At 43.5% G+C, this 22,784-nt stretch overlaps 1 protein-coding gene across 1 annotated transcript; it reads left to right on the top strand.

The window, feature by feature from the left end:
* The first annotated feature begins 13,581 nt into the window (after window positions 1-13,581).
* On the top strand, window positions 13,582-20,250 carry plcxd1.2 (phospholipase C, X domain containing 1, tandem duplicate 2). Its single transcript, XM_084066782.1, has 6 exons — window positions 13,582-13,874; window positions 14,330-14,466; window positions 16,402-16,530; window positions 16,997-17,152; window positions 18,589-18,772; window positions 19,443-20,250. Exons 1-6 carry the CDS (start codon window positions 13,781-13,783, stop codon window positions 19,688-19,690), a joined length of 948 nt encoding a protein of 315 aa, XP_083922908.1. The 5' UTR covers window positions 13,582-13,780; the 3' UTR covers window positions 19,691-20,250.
* The last annotated feature ends 2,534 nt before the right edge of the window (window positions 20,251-22,784 follow it).

The following is a 22,784-nucleotide window of genomic DNA, read 5'->3' as shown; positions in this document are numbered from 1 at the left end:
GTCAATCAAAGATTTTAGAAAACCTCGGCCTATGATGACATACCTCAAATAGGGACGCAAGTGGTTAAATGTGTCCAGTTATGTATAATGAAGATTGAATGTTTCACCGACATGGAAGTACATCAAGTGCATGAAAAAAAAAAAAACGCCACGCAGCATGAACACGACCTTGACTGGACATTCTGAGAGGAGGCTAACGATGTTTTAGACACTCTGAGAGGTGGCTAACGATGTTTTTAGCCCACAGTTGAGGCATGCTTTCATTTCAGATCAAACTGCACCTCCGTGCCTGTGGAGAACAGCTCTTCAATAAATATGAGCTTTTTTAAGCAATCCGACGCTGTCATTTGATGCCTTTGTTGTTGTCACTTCATAGATAATCTCTCAAGAACAGATTCTGCTCTTCGTTTGAATCTGTCGGTAGCCGTGTTGACAACCCGTGCGCATTGGTTACAAGTAGGCGTGCCATCAGATCAGGAAGCAGGCCGCGCTTTACCCAATCAAATGTAGTGGGCGGGATTTACGTATGTGCCGTTCGTTCCCCACTAGAAACAAGCCGAAACTCATTTAACAATAGCGTCCTCGAAGCCGACAAGACCACGGAAAGTTAGTAAGGGACCAGTCGAAATTTACAGAAGGGGGTCCCTGGAGGAAAATAGGGGAGGGCCATGCCTTTCTAATTGTAGTACAAGGGAGGGTCAGCTAATTTTACTTTGAATCCAAGGGAGGGTCATGCAATTTTGAATTGATAAAATAGTCAATTTGTTATATACCTTTTTAGTACACCAGAACAGTGGTCAATGGCCCCTCTATTTCAAATGATACAAAGGATTCAAATCCAGTAACACCTTGGTCTATTTAGATGAATGACGGTCGTTAACAAGCCATCAACGCACAGCAAGTGTGATCGACCCAGTGAAATCTATTCGGAGTCTTAATGATGGTGGTTGAACAATTAAGCAACACTTCAACAGGTGTTAGGCATATTAGGGAGATGCATTATCCCAATTTCCAACACAGAGATATCCTCTTTTAAGTGTGTTTTTGTTACTCATAGAATTACATACACCGGGTAGGTTACAATGACCAATTTATAACTGGATATTTATAATACAAGGTCTACTAAACTGGAAGACTCATAAAGCACTAAGCTTGTTTAAAATGAGATCCACATGCACACAAATCATGATGACATATGAGAGACAGACAGATATATTATACACACTACTATACAGAACGTCATACAATCAGCTTACAGGTTACTGGTATGAAGAGTGAAAACTATGTACAAGAGAAGAAAAAAATCAGGGAGGGGGGGAGTGGGGGGGGGGTTAAGACTTAGACAGGGGCCATTTTCGAATTGCAAAAGTACAAGCAAGCACATATGATTGATATGGGCACATTTCCTACTAATGATGACTCAACCAGGTAAACCGGTACAGTTTCCCTTGAAATTCTAACTCCCATTTCTGTGGAAGTTCTTGACATCCGACTTCCAAGTAACTGACAACATTGATGCGTCTTAATGCATCAATGCAACCTGAGACAGGCTTTATTTGAGCCTGTAACTAAATACAGGCTCAAATAAAAGCCTGTATTTACCTTGATGTACTAAAACCTCCCTTAAAGTCATCCTTGACCTCCTCCCACGGGGAAACCCCCGACCGGGGTCACGGCACCGCTGTAGCGGCTGGGATTCGAACCCGGGGCTTCCCGCGTGGAAAGCCAACATCTTAACCACTAAGCCAAAGGGATATCCCTATCGCTCGGGGGAGATGTTAGACGTTCAGCCCATCAGGCTGAGGTAGTGAACCACTCTGTTACAAAAGCATCAAAAGCAGCAGATCTACAAGCTCAAAACGCGGCGCGAAGCGACGCGTTTTGAGCTGGTAGATCTGCTACTTTTGATGCTTTTGAATTTGAATCCTGAAAATGTACAGTTTTGGACATAATGAGTGTTTTCCACCGGACAGAGACGATATACAGTGTATAAATGTTAAAGAGAGAGATGACCTTCAGCTGCAGTTTACTTCATAAACTCAGAAGAAATATGATGATAATTAATTCATCGACACTAATCCGAGTAACCTTAAAAACAGGGTTACAAAACTTGTGTTCAACCATATCTTTATATAATTGGTCCTGCTCATTATGAGATGGCACAATGTCTGTATATACTCTGCATCTCAATGCAGTGGTTCTCAAACGTTTAAATGTCAAGGAACCCCAAATTGATATGTATCTGGCCTCGGACCCCCCCCCCCCCCCCCCCCCATCTGAAAAAGGTTGTGTGCCAGGGACCCCCAGAAGAGTAGATTTATGTAAAAAAAAATAAAAAAAAATGTTTGCGATATTTTTAGGTGAGCTTGTAGATCTGCTATTTTTGAACGGCCAACGTATAAATGGATAAAGTGGTTAAGATGATTGTGATGCTATGTTAACTATACTTTAGCTGGGGACCCCCTGGAACCCCCCCCCAGGACCCCACTTTGAGAAGCAATACTAGATGTTTCACTCTTCAGTGATTATATCTTCATTATTTCCAACAAATTGGTGGAAGCAGAAGGTTTTCAGACTTATTATTATATGTCTACAGTGTTCTACTGTAGATGGAGGTTTTCTTTTAAGTGACCAACTGTCCTTTATTGAAAGGAGTCAGTTGGTTCAAACACAAACCCATTCAGTATGCTATATGGTCTATATGTCCAAAACTGTTACTTTTCAGGATTCAAATTTAAAAAGTGGCAAAAGTATCAGATCGACAAGCTCGAAACGCGTCGCAAAAGCGATGCGTTTCGCTTGTCGATCTGATACTTTTGATGCTAAAATGTGACGCTGTTCATTTATCAATAAACACAAACAGTTAAAATATGGGGATAAGAGGTTTCGATATTTTACGAGATGTCAGGTAAAATATTAGGGAGCGTACTGTACCTATGTTCCCTCAAAACTAACCCTAACCCTAACCGCAAAGGTCAGTCCACACCAATGCAACTCCTTGCAACATCACCGGCTTCGAATGCTATCAATGCATTGAATGGGAGATTATCACGTTTTATCAGACCATTGAATGGGCGAAGTAGGCGAGCTACCGTCTACCCCGCGATTTGTCAGACCATTCATTGGGCGTAATCAGGAGCTACTGACCTACCGACGGAGGCGGAGCAGTCCCCACAACAATATTTACGATTCTGTCCATATCGGTACATAACTCGAACGGCGCTGAGTAGGCACAGGCGAGGGTCGCACCGCTCCGGACGGCAACTCAGTCGCCTTAGCTCCTTCGGTGGCCCGTCGCGGGGCTCCACCTCGCCTGAGACTGCGCGCCTCCGTCATGGTCCGAAACCGAAACAACCAAAACCAAAACCGAAACTGAAGTATTTAATTCATCTCCGTCGGTAGGTCAGTAGCTCCTGATTACGCCCACTGAATGGTCTGATAAATCGCGGGGTAGACGGTAGGTCGCCTACTTCGCCCATTCAATGGTCTGATAGAACGTGATAATCTCCCATTCTATGCATTGATAGCATCCGAATCAGGTGGCAACATGCAACTACTTGCAACCATTATCCCCAATGGCAGTTGCAAAGAGTTGCATTGATGTGGACCGGCCTTTAAACTGTTTTGTTGCAAGTGTAGCCCCCACAGTAAAATTAGCCAGAAGAGGCATGCAACAGACATGCCAATCGGGCTCAGCCCTATTGGCATGACTGGTAACACGTCGAACTAGAGAGTGGGAACCTTGGGTTCAATTCCAGCTCACTGTATTCCACTACACAAGGAGTTGCAATGATGTGGAATGGCCTTTAAACTGTTTTGTTGCAAGGAGTTGTGACGAGTTGCATTGATGCGGTCTGGCCTTTAACCCCAAACCTAATCCTAAACTGAGGCAACATTCTGTAAGTATGACTCCATATTAAACTGACTCCTGACAGGAGCACAACATTGTCCATAAAACTACATGTGTTTGTCAGGTGAGGTCGTTGTTGCAACATGATGCAACACTGATGCAAACTCACCAGACCAGTTCTGAACACAAGCTCACTGAACCAGGGAGGAGAGTTGACACACTGCTGCTAATGTTATGTCATTGCCGTCGGGCAGAAACCTTCGTAAAAAAAATCTCCGTATTCTAACTGTTTGTGTTTTTTGGTAAATGAAGGCTTATACTTGAGCGTACTAGAGCGTCACACAAAAGCATCAAAAGAAGCAGAGCTTGTAGATCTGCTACTTTTGCAAATGTTTTTATTTGAATCCTGAAAAGTAATACTTTTGGACATACCTGTATGAGGTTTCCACCCGACAGAGACTATTTAGTATTTACATAGCTTGTTGTTTAGGTTGATCACAAAGTGATCAACTTTGGTCGATCACAAAGTTCAGGTTCATCTACTGTCCTATGATCTTGCACTTTGTAAGTTGCTCAGGATAAAAGTGACTGTTTAAACCCAGGGGGTCCCCAACAAACTTAATTAATATAGCGTCATTTTAACCACTTTAACAATATTTTATACTTTGGCTTTTCAAAAAAAGAATCATTGTCGGCATGTGTAGAGAGTCTGACGTATAAGCCTGAAACAAATATGAGTGATAATTAATTATGAACAGTAAGGATTTCTGGTTAAACATGAGCAAAAAAAAAAAAAGAATAATTAAGGCAAACAAACACACACGCACGCACGCACGCACGCACGCACACACAGTCAGACAGCACGGATTAAAAACCAGCCAATTTTAATAACACCATCCATCAAAATGATAAAATCTATTATTGTGTAGCCTGCATGACATTTGCAAATTAGCCAGTGTCCTCAGACACTTTCCCAGGCCAATAGTTGCGGTGGGCACTACAGTCACATGTCATTCTTGTGACAAGGGTGAAATGAGGGGTTCTTAAAACTTTTGTAATTTGTTTTTATTGGTGCTTAATGTGTATAATTGCCTCATTTAACCCCACCATCTTATTATTTTTGTACCAATTATTATTACGCACTGTATTGTTTATAATTGTTTTCCCCATGATCCCCTGGTCACATGTATTGAGAGACATTGAGTGGCAGAGCGGCAGTCACGCGGTCACGCCCAAGGCCACGGTCATGGCCAATGTCCCCAGACAGACTGTCACCACGGACAAATGAAAGAAGAGGGAGGTGTGGTTTGGCAGGTACAAAAGCGGAGGCGGGACCGTTTGAAAGAAAGAACAGAGCACCCAAGTGACAGAGGCGTCAGTGAGGAGAAGGACAGCAGAGGGGAAGGTTGTGCCGAGACACGGAGTAGAGGAGTGCATAGATGAAGTAGACATACCAGCCACCTAGGAGTTTGGAAGCCGAGGTGTGCCTACATTCAAAGGAGAAACCAAGAGGAGAAAGCGATCGAACCGAAGGGGAGGAAGAGGCGAGTGAGACCAGACCATATGAGAGACGAGTGAGACCAGACCATATAAGGAGCGCTGAGACTGGAAAGTGGCGATAACGTTGCATACGCAACCAACTCAGCGCCAGGTGTAAAAACCTGGCTGGCGAGTGAGTATTCGAACAAGCAACGTTGAATCCCTGTATAACCACTGCCTGAGACAACGCAAATGTATCGTGTAAATGCACAGTGAACTGGTCTAGATCTCTATAATTGCAGGCGGAGAGAAAGAAGAGAGAAGACGAAGACGACTGGCCTCAAACCCTTTCCCATCTTACCCCCATATATGGACATGCAGCATTACCCCTGAACAAACCGTGTTGAGTATCTTGAAGCACTTTATTGGCACAGCACTTTACTTGAAAAGTATTTGTTGCACAGAAACCCCCCATGCTAAGGAACCCTTGTGATTAAGCCCGCGTAATTTGCACAACTTTATAATTTATTTTATAGTTGTTGTGTAGATTAATTGTGTTTTGTATGTTTATATAGGTTTTATTAGTATAGTGTTTATTTGATTGTTTTTAAGGCACAGAAGCCAATGTATTAGGGACCCAATAAATATGACTTACCTTTTTTGATACACTGTATTCGTGTCCAGTTTCTTAAAGGGATATTCTCATGCCAGTGTTGTATTCTCAAAAACCAAAAGTATTGAAACTTACCAGTTAACCTCGAACCTGGGAAAGCCTGAAGAAGAAGTTAAAGTGTATTCAAAGGGGACTTCCCTCTATAACAAAAGTGGCGTAGTCGACAAACAATTAGTTCAGATAGGACTCACAGTAATTACGCACCCAGCACTTTATTGTGCATTTATATTTTATTGTTGTGAGTTTTATTCTGGATTATTTATTAAAGGAGAAGAGTGCAATAGTACAAACAAATTGCAAGTCAAATGTGATACAATTTCGGCCCTGTTCACATATTTGGCGTTGGCGGCAGGACTGGTTGAGAACAAACACATGAGAATACCCTTAAGAGAAACTGTACTGTTTTGTTGTTTTTGTTGCTTTTTGTTTTTTGCTTTACGGATTCAGAATGATGATGATGGCGGTGTATCCCGGTGCCCCATGGTTACCCACCTTTGGTGGAACAGAAGGCGAGAGTAAATATAGGGAATGGAAAGACCAGATTAGAGGATTATTAAGTACCCAGGAACTACCAGAAATCAGGAAAGTTGCTATTATAATTAAAACGCTAGCCAACGAAGCTAAACGGCAGATTAGTGTGGTTGAGGAGGGCGAACGCGACACAGTGGCAAAAGTTTTTAAATACTTAGATGCTTTATATAAAGAAACTGTCTCTGTCGCAGAAATGCGCTCACTATTCTATCGGTGCGCACAGCGCGCAGGAGAGAATGTACAAACTTACACCCTGAGACTTAGAGAGCTGTTTTGTGGGCTGCGGCAGCACGACCCAAGCACCGCTCCCTCCGAAGCCATTCTTCGTGATCAGTTTGTTATGGGTTTAGCTGAGGGCCCCCTGGGCCAAGCCTTAAAAATATATGCTCGACGACACCCAGATGAAGATTTTGCTGCTTTACGCGAAGAAGCCTACCTGTTAGCTGCTGAACATGGAACTACTGAAATAACGTGCCACGCTGTTAATCCTATTTCTGTCCCCTACCCTTCTCAGGACCCTGCTTGGAGAGAAAAATTAAAACAGGAAATCATGGACGACGTAAAAACTCAAATGCAAGGATTCACGCAGGAACTCATGAAGGAAATCAGACCGCTCCTCCGCACTGGCACCAATGACGCACGAGCGCGCACTCCACCGCCACCTGAGCGACGGTATACGGCCTCTCAGCGCTACGAATGGGATGAAGGAGGTAGGCCGATATGTAGCCAGTGTAGACAGGCGGGTCATATAGCGAGATTCTGTAGATCCGACCGAAGTCAGTTAAACTAGTACGCCCTGTCGCCGAGGTCCGGGGGGCAGAGGTGCAACGTTCACAAAAAAAGTTAAGGGCCAATGAAGTGTTTGTGGGGGAATGTCCGACAATTGGGATAACAATGGGGGGAGTCCAAATGAGGGGTTTATTAGATACGGGGTCTCAAGTCACATTGATGCAGCAGAGTTTGTTTAACGAAAAGTTCTCGCAAGATAAAATGGAAAATGGGCCTCTGGTGTTTAGCCTACGGGCAGCAAACGGCCTTGATCTACCCTATTCTGGCTATGCCATATTCGATTTAGAATTAGAAGGACTGAAAATACCGGGAAGAGGAATCGTAATTGTAAAAGATGAACATTGTATTGAGCCGCTGATCATTGGGATGAACGTAGTCCACGCAGTGTGGCATGCATTATTTAAACTCTCTGGGAGGTCTGTGTTTCCATGCCAACAGGAGAGGACACCATGGAAAAAAGCATTCGCCGCCTGTAGGAGAGTGGAGGCAGTGACCCACGAAGACGGAGCATTGGGCTATGTGTGGCCTGTCGGCCGACGGAGAATCCGAGTCCCCGCCCGCAGTGAGTTAGTAGTATGGGGCCGTGCCTGGAAAGGTCCAAATGGAGCCGAATACGAGGCCCTGATGGAGGCCATGCCGGAAGGAACTGATCTGGGAGTGGCCCGAGCGTTGGTCACCGTGCGTAATGGCCGAGTCCCCGTGCGCATCTGCAACCCCCACGCGTATAGCGTGACCGTGGGCAGACATCAAAAGTTAGGGAAGCTATATCCAGTGGAGGAGGCCGACGTCCGTGGACGACGAGACCTGAACCTGTCCCTAGGAACCGACGGAGCCGTGGAAGTGTCCCTGGTGAGCATCGAAGACGAGGGACCCGTGAAGACCTTACCTGAGGAGATGGAGGCGTTGACCCGGCGAGATGACCTACCTGACCAGCAGAGAGAAGAGCTGCATGCGATGATGTGTAAATGGAAGAAGGTGTTTGCAGTCCATAATGAAGATTTTGGGCAGACGGACGTGGTGCAACACCAAATACCAACTGGAGACGCGGCACCCATCCGCGAGAGGCACCGACCGCTGCCGCCCTCCATGTATAGAGAAATGAAGACCTTATTGAGTGACATGCTGGACAAGGGAGTGATAAAAGAGAGTTGCAGTCCCTGGGCAGCGCCCATTGTCCTGGTGAAGAAGAAAGATGGCAGCTGGCGTTTCTGTGTCGACTACCGTAAACTGAATGCCGTGACGCACAAAGATGCCTTCCCTTTACCTCGGATTGAAGAGACTTTAACAAGCCTGACCAAGGCTCAGTGGTTCTCCACACTCGACCTGGCCAGCGGTTATTGGCAGGTGGGTATGGACCCTCGGGATCGAGAAAAGACAGCGTTTACCACCCCTTTAGGACTGTTCGAGTTCCAACGTATGCCGTTCGGTTTATGTAACGCCCCCGCGACCTTCCAAAGATTAATGCAGCGATGCTTGAGTGGCCAGGTGACAGAGTCATTATTAGTGTACCTCGATGACATTATTGTATATTCACCTGACTTTTCCTCTCACATGCAGCACCTTGACCAGGTTTTCGAGCGGCTGTGGAGACACGGATTGAAACTGCGCCTCGATAAATGCAAGCTTCTCCAACCGGAGGTAAAGTTCTTGGGCCACGTTGTAGACAAAGAGGGAGTGCGCCCGGACCCTGAAAAGTTGGCTGCGGTAAGAGACTGGACCCCACCCTCGACTGTCCGCGAGGTCCGCGCTTTTCTAGGTCTGGCTGGTTATTATCGCCGCTTCGTGTCCTCATTTGCTGCCATAGCTAGGCCGTTAAATAGTTTGTTGATCGGAGTCCCGAATGATGTGAAGTCCCATCAGTGTAAAATAGAGTGGTCCCCTGAATGCCAAAACTCGTTTGATGCTCTTAAAACTGCCCTTACGCAGGCTCCAATACTGGCTTATGCAGATTATGACCGACCGTTTGTAGTGTATACTGATGCGAGTGGCCGCGGGCTCGGCGCCGTTCTGGCACAGGTCCAAGATGGCCAGGAGCGAGTAATCGCCTACGCCAGCCGAAGTCTACACCCTACCAAACAAAATGATGCAAATTATAGCTCCTTTAAATTAGAACTCTTGGCACTTAAATGGGCAGTGACCGAAAAATTTAAAGATTACTTAACTGGCGCTCATTTTACGATTTATACAGATAACAATCCTGTTGCGCATCTTCAAACAGCTCGACTAGGCGCGGTGGAACAGCGCTGGGCAGCCCAGCTAGCATCATTCACCTATGATATAAAGTACCGACCTGGAAAAAGCAATGCGAACGCAGATGCCCTGTCTAGGTTCCCTGTTCAACCTGTAGGAGTGGCCGTAGTGGAGTTGGCACCGGTGGAGAGAGAGGACGGGTGGGCTGGAGCTGAGTGGCGGGGAACACAGGATCGAGATCCGGACATCCAGATGGTGAAGAGTTGCGTAGAGCGGAGGAAACTGCCTACCCTTATGGAGAAGAGGAGTTGGTCACGGGAAGCCAGGCAAATGTTACGACAGTGGGACCGGTTGCGCATCAGAGACAATGTGTTGTATAGGCAAGTGATTGATCAGCATACACAAGAATGTTACTTACAGCTTGTTTGTCCAGGGGCGCGACGAGAGGAGGTGTGGAAAGGACTCCATGAGGCCTCGGCACACGCCGGAGTGGACCGGACTTTGGCGCAGCTTCGGCGCCGGTTCTACTGGCCGGGCATGGAGGGGGCGGTGCGACAGTTCCAGCGAGGTTGTGTTGCCTGCAGCCTACTGAAAGACAGGATAGAGCCCAGGGCCCCCTTACAGCCATTCGAAGTATCGTATCCTATGGAGGTAGTGGCTATTGATTTTCTCACATTAGGTAGGCCGAATGACGCATGGCAGAATATTCTTGTAGCAACCGATTTATTCACCAGGTACAGTTGGGCTATTCCAACGCGTGACCAAACTGCGCCCACGACTGTCCGTGCGCTTTGGACACATATTATTCAGCCATTCGGTTGCCCGGCTCGTTTCCATTCGGACCGAGGCCCGAATTTTGAATCCGAATTAATGCAGCAATTGTGTCATACATACGGTATTACTAAGAGTCGCACCACCCCTTACCACCCAGCTGGTAATGGGGGGGTGGAGAGGTTTAATCAAACACTGTTAAACATGTTGCGCTCTCTAGATACTGATCGCCAAGGCAGATGGAATGAACACTTACCTGAGTTAGTACACGCTTATAACAATACTGAACATGGTGCGACAGGTTATGCGCCTGCGTACTTAATGTTTGGTCGCCACCTGAGGCGTCCGGTAGATGTAGCATTAGGAGTACCGTTGTCACAAAATCGAATGGGAGTGGGAGATTGGGTGCAAGATCACCAGAAACGAATGGCCACAGCGTATAGGACAGCCGAGAAAAAAATGGTGCATATAGCAGGACAGCGTAAACAGGTCTATGACCGCCGAGCCGGTATGCCACCATTGTTACCTGGAGAGAGGGTGTGGGTACGAAACCGGAACCGACAGGGACAAGGTAAACTGGGCCCATGGTGGGACCCAGAACCTTTTGTGGTATTGGAGAGGGTGGGGGATGCGGGCCTAGTATACAGGATCCGACCTGAAAAAGGAGGGCGAGATAGAACGATCCATAGGAATGCATTAAAAGTGTGTATAGCCCCCAGGTCACCGATGGAGAGCCCCGAACCTGCCCCAGTAGCCGAACCGGTGGGACCAATATGGCCGCCTTATGTAGGGTTTTTCCCCGGTCCTAGGGAACCTGAAGGTCCGCGGCGCTCTGGAAGAGCGAACCAAGGACAGCCACCTGAGAGGTACGGGCATGACGTTTAGAACCAGTTGCCAGGGACTGCCAACGAAAAAGTAGGGGGGAATGTGACAAGGGTGAAATGAGGGGTTCTTAAAACTTTTGTAATTTGTTTTTATTGGTGCTTAATGTGTATAATTGCCTCATTTAACCCCACCATCTTATTATTTTTGTACCAATTATTATTACGCACTGTATTGTTTATAATTGTTTTCCCCATGATCCCCTGGTCACATGTATTGAGAGACATTGAGTGGCAGAGCGGCAGTCACGCGGTCACGCCCAAGGCCACGGTCATGGCCAATGTCCCCAGACAGACTGTCACCACGGACAAATGAAAGAAGAGGGAGGTGTGGTTTGGCAGGTACAAAAGCGGAGGCGGGACCGTTTGAAAGAAAGAACAGAGCACCCAAGTGACAGAGGCGTCAGTGAGGAGAAGGACAGCAGAGGGGAAGGTTGTGCCGAGACACGGAGTAGAGGAGTGCATAGATGAAGTAGACATACCAGCCACCTAGGAGTTTGGAAGCCGAGGTGTGCCTACATTCAAAGGAGAAACCAAGAGGAGAAAGCGATCGAACCGAAGGGGAGGAAGAGGCGAGTGAGACCAGACCATATGAGAGACGAGTGAGACCAGACCATATAAGGAGCGCTGAGACTGGAAAGTGGCGATAACGTTGCATACGCAACCAACTCAGCGCCAGGTGTAAAAACCTGGCTGGCGAGTGAGTATTCGAACAAGCAACGTTGAATCCCTGTATAACCACTGCCTGAGACAACGCAAATGTATCGTGTAAATGCACAGTGAACTGGTCTAGATCTCTATAATTGCAGGCGGAGAGAAAGAAGAGAGAAGACGAAGACGACTGGCCTCAAACCCTTTCCCATCTTACCCCCATATATGGACATGCAGCATTACCCCTGAACAAACCGTGTTGAGTATCTTGAAGCACTTTATTGGCACAGCACTTTACTTGAAAAGTATTTGTTGCACAGAAACCCCCCATGCTAAGGAACCCTTGTGATTAAGCCCGCGTAATTTGCACAACTTTATAATTTATTTTATAGTTGTTGTGTAGATTAATTGTGTTTTGTATGTTTATATAGGTTTTATTAGTATAGTGTTTATTTGATTGTTTTTAAGGCACAGAAGCCAATGTATTAGGGACCCAATAAATATGACTTACCTTTTTTGATACACTGTATTCGTGTCCAGTTTCTTAAAGGGATATTCTCATGCCAGTGTTGTATTCTCAAAAACCAAAAGTATTGAAACTTACCAGTTAACCTCGAACCTGGGAAAGCCTGAAGAAGAAGTTAAAGTGTATTCAAAGGGGACTTCCCTCTATAACAAAAGTGGCGTAGTCGACAAACAATTAGTTCAGATAGGACTCACAGTAATTACGCACCCAGCACTTTATTGTGCATTTATATTTTATTGTTGTGAGTTTTATTCTGGATTATTTATTAAAGGAGAAGAGTGCAATAGTACAAACAAATTGCAAGTCAAATGTGATACAATTTCGGCCCTGTTCACATTCTGACTGCATGATTTTTACCCTTTAAGACCGGAAAGGCATAATTTGTGTCATCTTAAGATTTATTTGGCTATTCAAAAATAGCAGTTATACAAAATAATAGCCAAAGATGACAAAGATGTGTTCCCGGATTGAATGGGTAAAGGAATGATAGTAGCCATATATGTATCTATTTAATTAAGGTGCCTACTGTAGATAGATTTAGGCTTTAGATGTTCAATTAAAGACTTCCTGACTGTGCACTTTTATCATCAAATTGGATGAAATGTATATATAGGGCTGACGTGGTTAATGTATGTTTTGTAATAATTATTAAAATCTATAAAGTAACTATAGTAACAAAAGTTGTCAAATACTTGTAGTGGAGAAAGGGATAATATTTGCCTCTGAGATGTAGTAGAATAGAAGTTAAAGTACAGTACTGTTAAAGTAATCCAGTAAAGTAAAAATACCTCAAAATTGTACTTGAGTACATTTAATACTTAGTTACTTTGCACCACTGCCATCACGGCGGAAATGTGCTTCCTTAACCATGGCTCATTTGTCACAATACAAGCGTCATGGAACCAGTTGTTCCTGGTTTGCGATTTTTTAACATTTATTCTGCTACATCTACATAAACGTTAAGATTTCACATATAAAGTGCTAACCCCCACGGCCACGGATGTAACAAGTTGAGCCGCAAAAGGTCTAAGTACCCGTATCTTCCGTATTGTTCAATAAAAAGCTTTTTAATCTGATCGCCAGCCATTTTCTTCCAAATTTTCTCCGACGCTTTCAACTATGCGATACTACCGGTTGGGACGTGTATTGCACTCTGATATATACTTGTGCGACGGTCCCTTAGTTCCCAGAAGGAGGAGGAATGCATGTCGTCTCTTCTTAACAATGACAACAAGTCCACGTTCTTGTGTCTCTGTGTAAAAGTCACTCCTCACACCTGATCGCCGTCGTCTCGTCTGCCATTGTGCTGACTGACTTGTGCAGAGGTAAAAAAGCAGTTAAAATCCATCCAACATCCATAGAAACTAATTTAGCCTCCATGTTTAAACCCTAACTAGCCCTTAAACCCCTAACCCTGGCTGGAACGCTTGTTAGAGGACATGGATTATCATACAAATCAAAACAATGAAGAATGGATGACCCGTTTACCTGAGGATCTGTGGGACACTCCCCTTACACACCTGTCTATACCTGGTAAATATGACCATTACACACCTGTCTATACCTGGTAAATATGTCCATTACACACCTGTCTATACCTGGTAAATATGTCCATTACACACCTGTCTATACCTGGTAAATATGTCCATTACACACCTGTCTATACCTGGTAAATATGTCCATTACACACCTGTCTATACCTGGTAAATATGTCCATTACACACCTGTCTATACCTGGTAACTATGTCCATTACACACCTGTCTATACTTGGTAAATATGTCCATTACACACCTGTCTATACTTGGTAAATATGTCCATTACACACCTGTCTATACTTGGTAAATATGTCCAGCCTTTAACACTATAGTGCTATATTTTTTACTTAAGTACACAACTTAATTTATTTAATTTCCATCACTGTCAAACCACAAGAAACATAATGACATGAATCTAATGTTAGGTTTTTAATGTAATCTGTTGTTCATAGGAAGCCATGACGCCATGAGCTACTGTCTGGACATCAACTCTCCTCTGCTCAGGTCAGAGTCTGACACCTTGAGGTTCATGGACGGCCTGTTCCACTGTTTCACCAGACCTGTTATATTCAGATGGGCTACAACCCAGGTACATGTGGTGAACCTCAAATAATACTAACCCTATGTTCATGTCAAGGACCCCCACGTTGGTATCATTGCTGTCGGGAGCAGAAACCTCCCATCTCCATATTCTAACTTTTTGTTTTTTTGGCAAATTAATGTCCTACTTGATCATACAGTGTTACATAAAAGCTTCAAAAATAGCAGATCTACAAGCTGGTAATCCTGAAAAGTAACCCGACAGAGACCCGACAGAGACTATATGTCATAACTAGGGCTGGTAAATTAATATTTGATATTCGAATATGGGGGGAAAAAAACATATTTGTAGATTCGTAGATTATTATTATTTTTTTGTTTATGTTTATTTGTATCAAGTTATAAAAAAAAGCACTTGATACATGTTTTTTGTATTGTACCTATCGAATAAACATAAAACAAAATGTCTAAAAAACTATAATAATATTAATAATAATAATATTCGAATATATTCGAATATTAGCCAATTTTTCAGACCAATATTCTGAGGAATGTTAACCTTAGCCTTAGTCGTACACCACTTTGAGAACCAACCACTGCAGTATGACATAAAGGTACAGTTATGAGTCATAGGGAACTACCAGGAAGTGACATGAATTCCCCTGGGACACGTGTTACAGGTCTAACTAGTCCCGTATGAAAGGACATTGTTACACCAGGTGACAGACAGACGGAACAGCTGTACTAGTCCTGACTGATATATGCTGTTAAGTTAGGGGAATGGGAGAGGGGGTTGTCACGGTTATAGGGCCCTAGAAGTTGGGTATTGTTCACAATTAACTGTACAAGTTACCGTTTTACAAAGGTGGCATAGCGGCTCCAGTTCACTGTCACCATAGCTTTGTTTGAGTGGCTTGGCAGCAGATTTGAAACCGGAAAACGGAAACACATTATTATGACACCTTCGTGTGTGCGTGTGTGTGTGTGTGTGTGTGTGTGTGTGTGTGTGTGTGTGTGTGTGTGTGTGTGTGTGGAACAGGAAACGGGTATACATACCACTTCCTGGAAACCTGGGTCTACAGTTATGCACGGAGCCTATACATGCCGGTGGTTCTCAAACGTTCTAATTTCAAGGACCCACCAGTTTGGTATGCATTAAGGGCACAGACCCCCCAAAACTCTGAGGAACCAAATGGACCCTTGCGGGTCCATTTGGTTCCATTTGTACACTCTCTGAGTTAGAGGCCCCTAAAGGTCCCCCTGGGGGTCCCGGAACCCACTTTGAGAACCAGCGCTATAAGCACAATAATAGAACGATAACGTGGGTGCATCCCTGAGGGATGCTGGGAGTCCTTCCTCAGCGAGTTAACAGCCCTGAAGTAACGACATGCAGTTTAACCCATTAAGACCGGCATCTGTGTGTCATTTTAAGATTTCTTTGTGGCTATTAAAAAATAGCAGATCTACAAGCTCATAGCGCGGCACCGAGTGCGGCGCTATGAGCTTGTAGATCTGCTATTTTTGAAAAAATCGTGCATTTTTTTGCAAATCTTTGAATATATGTATTTTTAAAGTGGACATTCTTTTTAAGTATGTTGCTATACAGTATATATCAGTGGTTCTCAAACTTTTTCATGTCAAGGACCCCCCAAAATAATATGTATTTGTCCGCGGACCCCCATCTGAAAATATTCTTTTCCAGGGACCCCTAGAAGCAAAGATTTGAGTTAAAAAATGGATATATATATATTTGCACACATTTTTACAACTTTCTTTTCAAGAATAGCAGAACAATAGCAGATACAGTATAGCTACTGTATGAGCTTGTATATCTGATTTTTTTTTTGCAGTTTTTGAATAGCCAAAGAAATCTGAAGTGACACAGATGTGTTCCCGGTCTTAATTTGTTAACAGCCTTGAATGGAACCATATACGCAGTTTAAACCTATTTCTTCTACTTCTTAAACGCTTCTCCTCCATTCAGGATAAGAGCATCGTGGAGCAGCTTTCAACGGGCATTCGCTACTTCGACCTTCGTATTGCACAGAAACCTGACGAGTCATCCAGCTTCCTGTATTTCACACACGTCATCTACACGTATCTAACAGTTCTGGTGAGTATAGGGGCTTAGACATTAGAGCTGCAACTATTCATAACTATTTATTATTTTATTTGTGATTATTCTATCGATTACTTTTTCGATTAATCAAGTAATCAAGAAGCGTGTTTTTTAATCCTTTGTTTGACTTTTTATAATATCAACAAATCGACCCAAATCTTTTATTTTTTTTATTGATTAGTCTGATTAACCACGTAAGCAATATTTGATGCTTTGTTATACAACAGTGTAACACAAAAATAGCCAACGTAGCAGATCTACAAGCTCGCAAGAGCTTGTATAGATTGGCTATTTTCAATAAAAAAAAATATTAGGGAAAAAAGCAAGATTTCCCCTCAAAATCGATTATTTTGATTAACTTTTGCAATGTATACATTGATTTTAATAACTTGTTCCATTTGCAGGTTGTATTTACATGAATTGTTCAAATAAAGTTGTAATTGCCATCATGTCTCTGTAGGAAACCCTGACATCAGTGGAGTCATGGCTGGACTCTCACCCAAAGGAGATTGTTATTCTGGCTTGCAGCCATTTTGAGGGACTGAGCGACCAGCTCCATCAATCCTTCATTTGGTCTCTGAAGAAACTCTTTGGCTCCAAACTCTGTCCACGTAAAGTGAGTTTACTCCAGTGGTGTAAAGTAACTAAGTACATTTACTTAAGTACTCTGTCCACGTAAAGTGAGTTTACTCCTTGTCAAAGTGTTATTGTCTCCTGCTTTCATTCATCTTTAGATGAAATAGTTCAAGCAGTTCAAGCAGCACAAACCCTAGCGTCTCTACTCTCTACCCATTCAGCTATGGTTGCCCAGTAGTGTTGATATTGTAGTCTTTTGATGGCGTCGTAATGTCTGATTTTACACTTGGTTGCATGCTGAAAATAGCAGATCTACAAGCTCACAACGCGTCGCAGCGCCAGCAGGTCTAATTTAGCAAAACACATTTTTGGAACAAAATACTTCAAATCATGAATCCAGAGTCTGATTGAAAGGTCTAAGAAGAAATGACACCCTTTTCACATATTTCCCTATTATAGCGCCACCTGGCGGAGACCTGTGCTCCGAGGAGCACTTTTTCTAGTTGATGACTATGTTTTGAGATGCTTGTTATTCTATGCAGATATATGTTGGTTGCTTCAACATGTACAGTATCTTGTGTTTTGTTATTTAGATATGCTTTGTTTGACCACAAATGTTACAAGAATGTTATTTAGATAGCACGTTGTTTATACATAATTGCACGTTCGATGATTACCTGGTATCGTAGTTTCTTTGTAGCACTAAATAGTTTTCTACTTTGGAGCATTTACCCTGTTGTTTCTTTTGACTAGGGTTCATTCCATCTCCTCTGATCTTACATAAGAGCATCTCTGCTAAGTGCCTGCATGTTTAATTGCAGTGTACTTCAGACAGCATGCTGCTCTAGTGTGTCCTGGCTTTTTAAGTGCTGCTTCTTGGACCCAGTTCACTTCTTCAGTAGCACGAATAACACATAACAGCCATAGGGCGGGGGGGGGGGGGGGGGGGGGGGGCATGGTGGCGGCCATAGCTGTGTGGGCAGAGAGGTCGCCTGGGAAACAGAAAGTCCCCGGTTCATACGTGTCGTAGTGTCCCCGAGCAAGACACTTAAAGGTATAGTTCACCCCAAAATGACTTTTTTTCTATCAATTAGTCACCCCATGGAGACATGAATTCATGGCTATTGATTAAGACAATAATTTGATGACCGGCAGCGGTTCCGGTAGGAGACACAAAGAGTCTCCTTTGTGTCTCCTACGCGAACCACTGCCTACCGGTCCGCTGGTCGTCAAATTATTGGGTTAGAAAAAAAACTAAATATCCATGAATTCAAGTCTCCATGGGGTGACTAATCCATAGAAAAATGTTTTCTTTGGGGGGTGAACTATCCCTTTAAACCCTAACTGTGTTTGATGGATTATTTATTTATCAGGAGGAGGAGGCGTAGTAGTAGTAGTAGTAGTAGTAGTTACAGATTGTCCCTCTCTTCTTGCCTTACGGCTTACAGATTGTCCCTCTCTTCTCTCCTCCTTCAGGAAGCAGCGGTGACGTTGAGGACCTTGTGGTCATGTGGTCATCAGGTGCTGCTGTCCTATGACGACCAGGCAGCGATCAGCCACCAGGAGCTGTGGCCGGCCATCCCGTACTGGTGGGCCGACGAACCAACGGCCCAGGGAGTCATCACATACCTGGACCGGAAGAAACACCTGGGACGACCAGGTACACAGTACAACACGTCACTGAAACACATCTGGTTACTCGTTGATCTCTGGAGTTAGGAAATTATATAGTGGATAGTTTAACCACTTGAACCCTAGCATCCCTATTCAACATTTGCTACGAGTAGAGATGTACCCATACCTAGGCCTGTCACAATTGTTACATAATTGCCTAATCGTAATTATTTGAGATAATCGCAATTACTTTAGTAATGTCGTCATAATCGTTTCCATGTTGAAAAATGTTCAGACATTTTTAAAAAATAGCAAAATGACGTGTTGTAAGCTTGTAGATCTGCGATCGGCTACTTTTTACTATTGTAGATAGCTTGTAGATCTGCTTATCTACAAGCAGATCTTTAGAAAAATCTTGAAAATGTGTGCAAATCTTTGAATATATATTGTTTTAAAGCGAACATTTTAACTCGAATCTTTGCTTCTGGGGGGTCCCTGGAACAACATATTTTGAGATGGGGGTCCATGGCCAAATACATATAATTTCGGGGGTATTTGACATGAAAAAGTTTGAGCACCACTGATATAGAAATGTATGTATTTTCAGAAAACTGTTAGGATTTAGAAGACATTTTGTAGAATCGGCTTCAGGTCTCGATAGGTTATATTTAATGGTGACAGCCCTAACTGTGTGCTGACTGTTTTTCCTGTCCCAGAGGGCTTGTTTGTCTCAGGTCTGAACCTGACGGCTGAGAGGGGCTTCATGGCCGTCCACCCACAGCAGTCACTGAGGACTCTGACCACCACCAACTGGGCGTGTCTGAGGGCGTGGCTGCAGGAGCAGACGCCCGGACCCCAGCCCGACGGTCTCAACATCATCGCCGGAGACTTCGTGGGACCCGTCCCGTTCTGTCCTCTGGTCATCGCACTCAACCACAAACTGCTGAGGAAAAAGACCCTTTAGATACAAGAACTTTGATTGGCTGTAAAATATGCCAGTTCTCTGGCTTTGTCATGACAGCCATATTGACATGAATAGGCGCAAGTGTTCAAAGTGGGGCCCATGGACCCCATCATGGACCCCCCACTTTGAGGGGGGTCCCGGACAGCGGGTCCCCAGCTAAATGAGTTAATATAGCACCAAAATCAGTTTAACCACTTTAACCCTAGTTTATCATTCGGCTATTCGAAAATAGACGATTTACAAGCTCACATCACGTTGTGAGTTTGCAGATCGGCTATTTTCGAAAAAAGAATTTGACATTACAAAATTAACATTATACAACTATTTATGCTAATATTGCTGCTATGAAAAAGGTCAATTAGTTCCAAATATAGCTGCTATGTAGACTCCTACAAGACTATAGGCCAGTGGTTCTCAAACTTTTTCATGTCAAGGACCCCCAAATTGACACTTATTAGCCCGCGGACCCCCATTTCAAAAGATATGCCAGGGACCCCCATAAGAGAAGATTTTTTACGGCTTTAGCAGTGATTCTCAACCATTTTAATTTCAAGGACCCCCAGTTTGACATGCATTAGGGCTACGGACCCCCATTTAATGGCATTTCTATCACTTGGACCACAATTTAATTTATATTGTAAAATCTATGTCAATTTAACTCTGAGAGTGTACAAATGGAACCAAATAGTTACAGACCCATAAGGGTCCATTTGGTGCCTAATCTATCATTTAGCTGGGGACCCCCTGGAACTCCCTCAAAGACCCCTGGGGGTCCCCGGACCCCACTTTGAGAACCAATGCTATAGGCTACAAGACTGCCTTGTAGCACTGACCTTTGAGCATTGTACCATTGATTTATTAGTCACAAGACACCAAGAAAATAGCATCTGATCAGCTGGATTGGACACGGTGACTTCCTTCTTATTCTACAGAGAGGACGTCACGTCACACACGGTCACAGCTGAAGCTCTTTAGCCGTTTGGTCACAATGGTCTCTGTCGGGGCGGAGACTCATTACGTGACGTCCAAAACTGTTACTTTTCAGGATTCAAATTCAAAAGTATACTTTTGATGCGTTTGTGTGACGCTGTGGTGTGATCACGTAGGGCGTTGATTTACAAAAAAAACACCAAAAGTTAGAATATGGAGATAAGAGGTTTACTGTAGAGCAGGGGTCTTCAACAGGGGGTCCGGGACCCATAGGGGGTCCTCAGAGTTACCACAGGGGGTCCGCCAAATCTTTGTGTGATATATATATTTTTTTTTTTCCTTAATCACTTGAACCCTAGCATCCCTTTTCTGAAGAGAACCTTTGCCAAAAATAGCCACTTAAGCACTTTCACTTTAAAAACCTTTCAGAAATAGTGAAAAGAGCAGATCTACAAGCTCACGTGTCGTGACGATGTGGCACGTTGTGAGCCTGTAGATCAGCTATTTTTACACTATACTTTTGTGGGACACTCTTATAAGAAGAAGTAGGGCATTAGTTTACACCAAAAAAAGGTGAAAAAGTGAAATATGGACATACAGTGTTTATGCCGTCCTGTTTGTTTACAATAATACACACGGTAACAATGTGTACATTACTGTTCTGTTCTAGGGACGTCACAGGCTCTCAGAAGGTGGGGGGGGTGGACTTTCGGTGGACTATACCCCTTATTTTACACTTTCTTTACACAAATCACGGATCTGTGAGAGATAGGGTGTCGCGTCGTGACGCCCCTGATCTCATAAAACATATATGGATTCATCCAACTTTCTGTATGACTGGACATTTACTGTCTCTTGTCAAAAGTTGGTTAAAGTGCAGTCAAATTTCGTGTGCATTTCATTATTTCTATGTACTTTCTTTGATTGGTTGTAGCCTTCAAATGAAGGCTACAACCAAATCAAATCTGTTTCATGGGTCTTAAACAGGGTGTGATTTTTTTCTTCTTCTTTAAAACCCATTAAAACCTGGAAAGTTTTAATGTCATTTTAGATTTTTGTTGGCTATTCAAAAATAGCAGATCTACAAGCTCACAGCGCATCGCGTTGTGGGCTTGTAGATCTGCTATTTACAAATAGCTGAAGTTTAAATTGGGCTGAAGTGGTTGATGTGTTTTGTAATAAATACATAAATAGTTGTTCTTGTAGTGGATATTTGACTCTGAGATGTAGTGGAGTAGAAGTAAAAGTATAGAAAATTGTTAATACTCCTCTAAAGTAAATAAATTACCTCAAAATTCTACTTAAAGGACAACTTTGTTTTTTTACAACCAATGTTTATGTTTTAGATTGTAATTAAAGTAAATAAAAGATGAGTGTTAAAAAAATTAAATTTACTGCTTTCGATAGTTTTAGCAATTTTCACAATCTTTTTTACAGTGTTTTCACAGTGGGCGGGGGCATTCTGTCCGGTGGCTAAATATGTATTTTTTTAACACATTAACCCGGCGTTTTCTTTATTATTATTTACAGTAGCTCTTCTAGCCCCCAATAACTCACATCTGGCCATCTCAGACAGCCGGACCTTTTTTTATTGTGTAAAAAAGGCATATTTAGCCACCGGACAGAATGCCCCCGCCCACTGTAAAAAATATCGCAAAAAATGCTAAAACTATAGAAAGCAGTAAATGAAAAAAAAATTACACTCATCATTTATTTACTTTAATTACAAGCTAAAATATAAACCTTGGTTGTAAAAAAACAAAGTTGTCCTTTAAGTACATGTGCTTAGATACTCCACTACTGTCTATTATTAATATTTCATAGATCACCATGGATATTCCATTTTACGTTTTCTTCTCGGTGTGTAACTGTTACGACAGTCCCTTACCAGCCCTCACATAAACAACAGCTATTTCCTGAAAATGTGAACGAGATGGTGAGAGAGGACTCCCTCTGTCTTTGGTGTTTCGCCTAGGTAGGCGTGGTTTTGAGGCATGGGGCTTTTGTGGGATTGGGTGGGTTGGGTTTAGGCATTAAAGCAACGCCCACCTGGCCCAGGTGGGCGTGGTTTTATTCCTAAACGAACCAACCCACCCAAACCTCATAAGCCAGTGGTTTTCAACCAGTGGTCCTGGGACCACCAGTGGAGTGGTCCTTGGGGGAG

This window comes from Gymnoscopelus microlampas (assembly GCF_963454915.1).
Source record: "Gymnoscopelus microlampas genome assembly, chromosome: 9".
NCBI classification, from domain to species: domain Eukaryota; kingdom Metazoa; phylum Chordata; class Actinopteri; order Myctophiformes; family Myctophidae; genus Gymnoscopelus; species Gymnoscopelus microlampas.
This window is presented reverse-complemented; position numbering and strand designations above follow the sequence as displayed.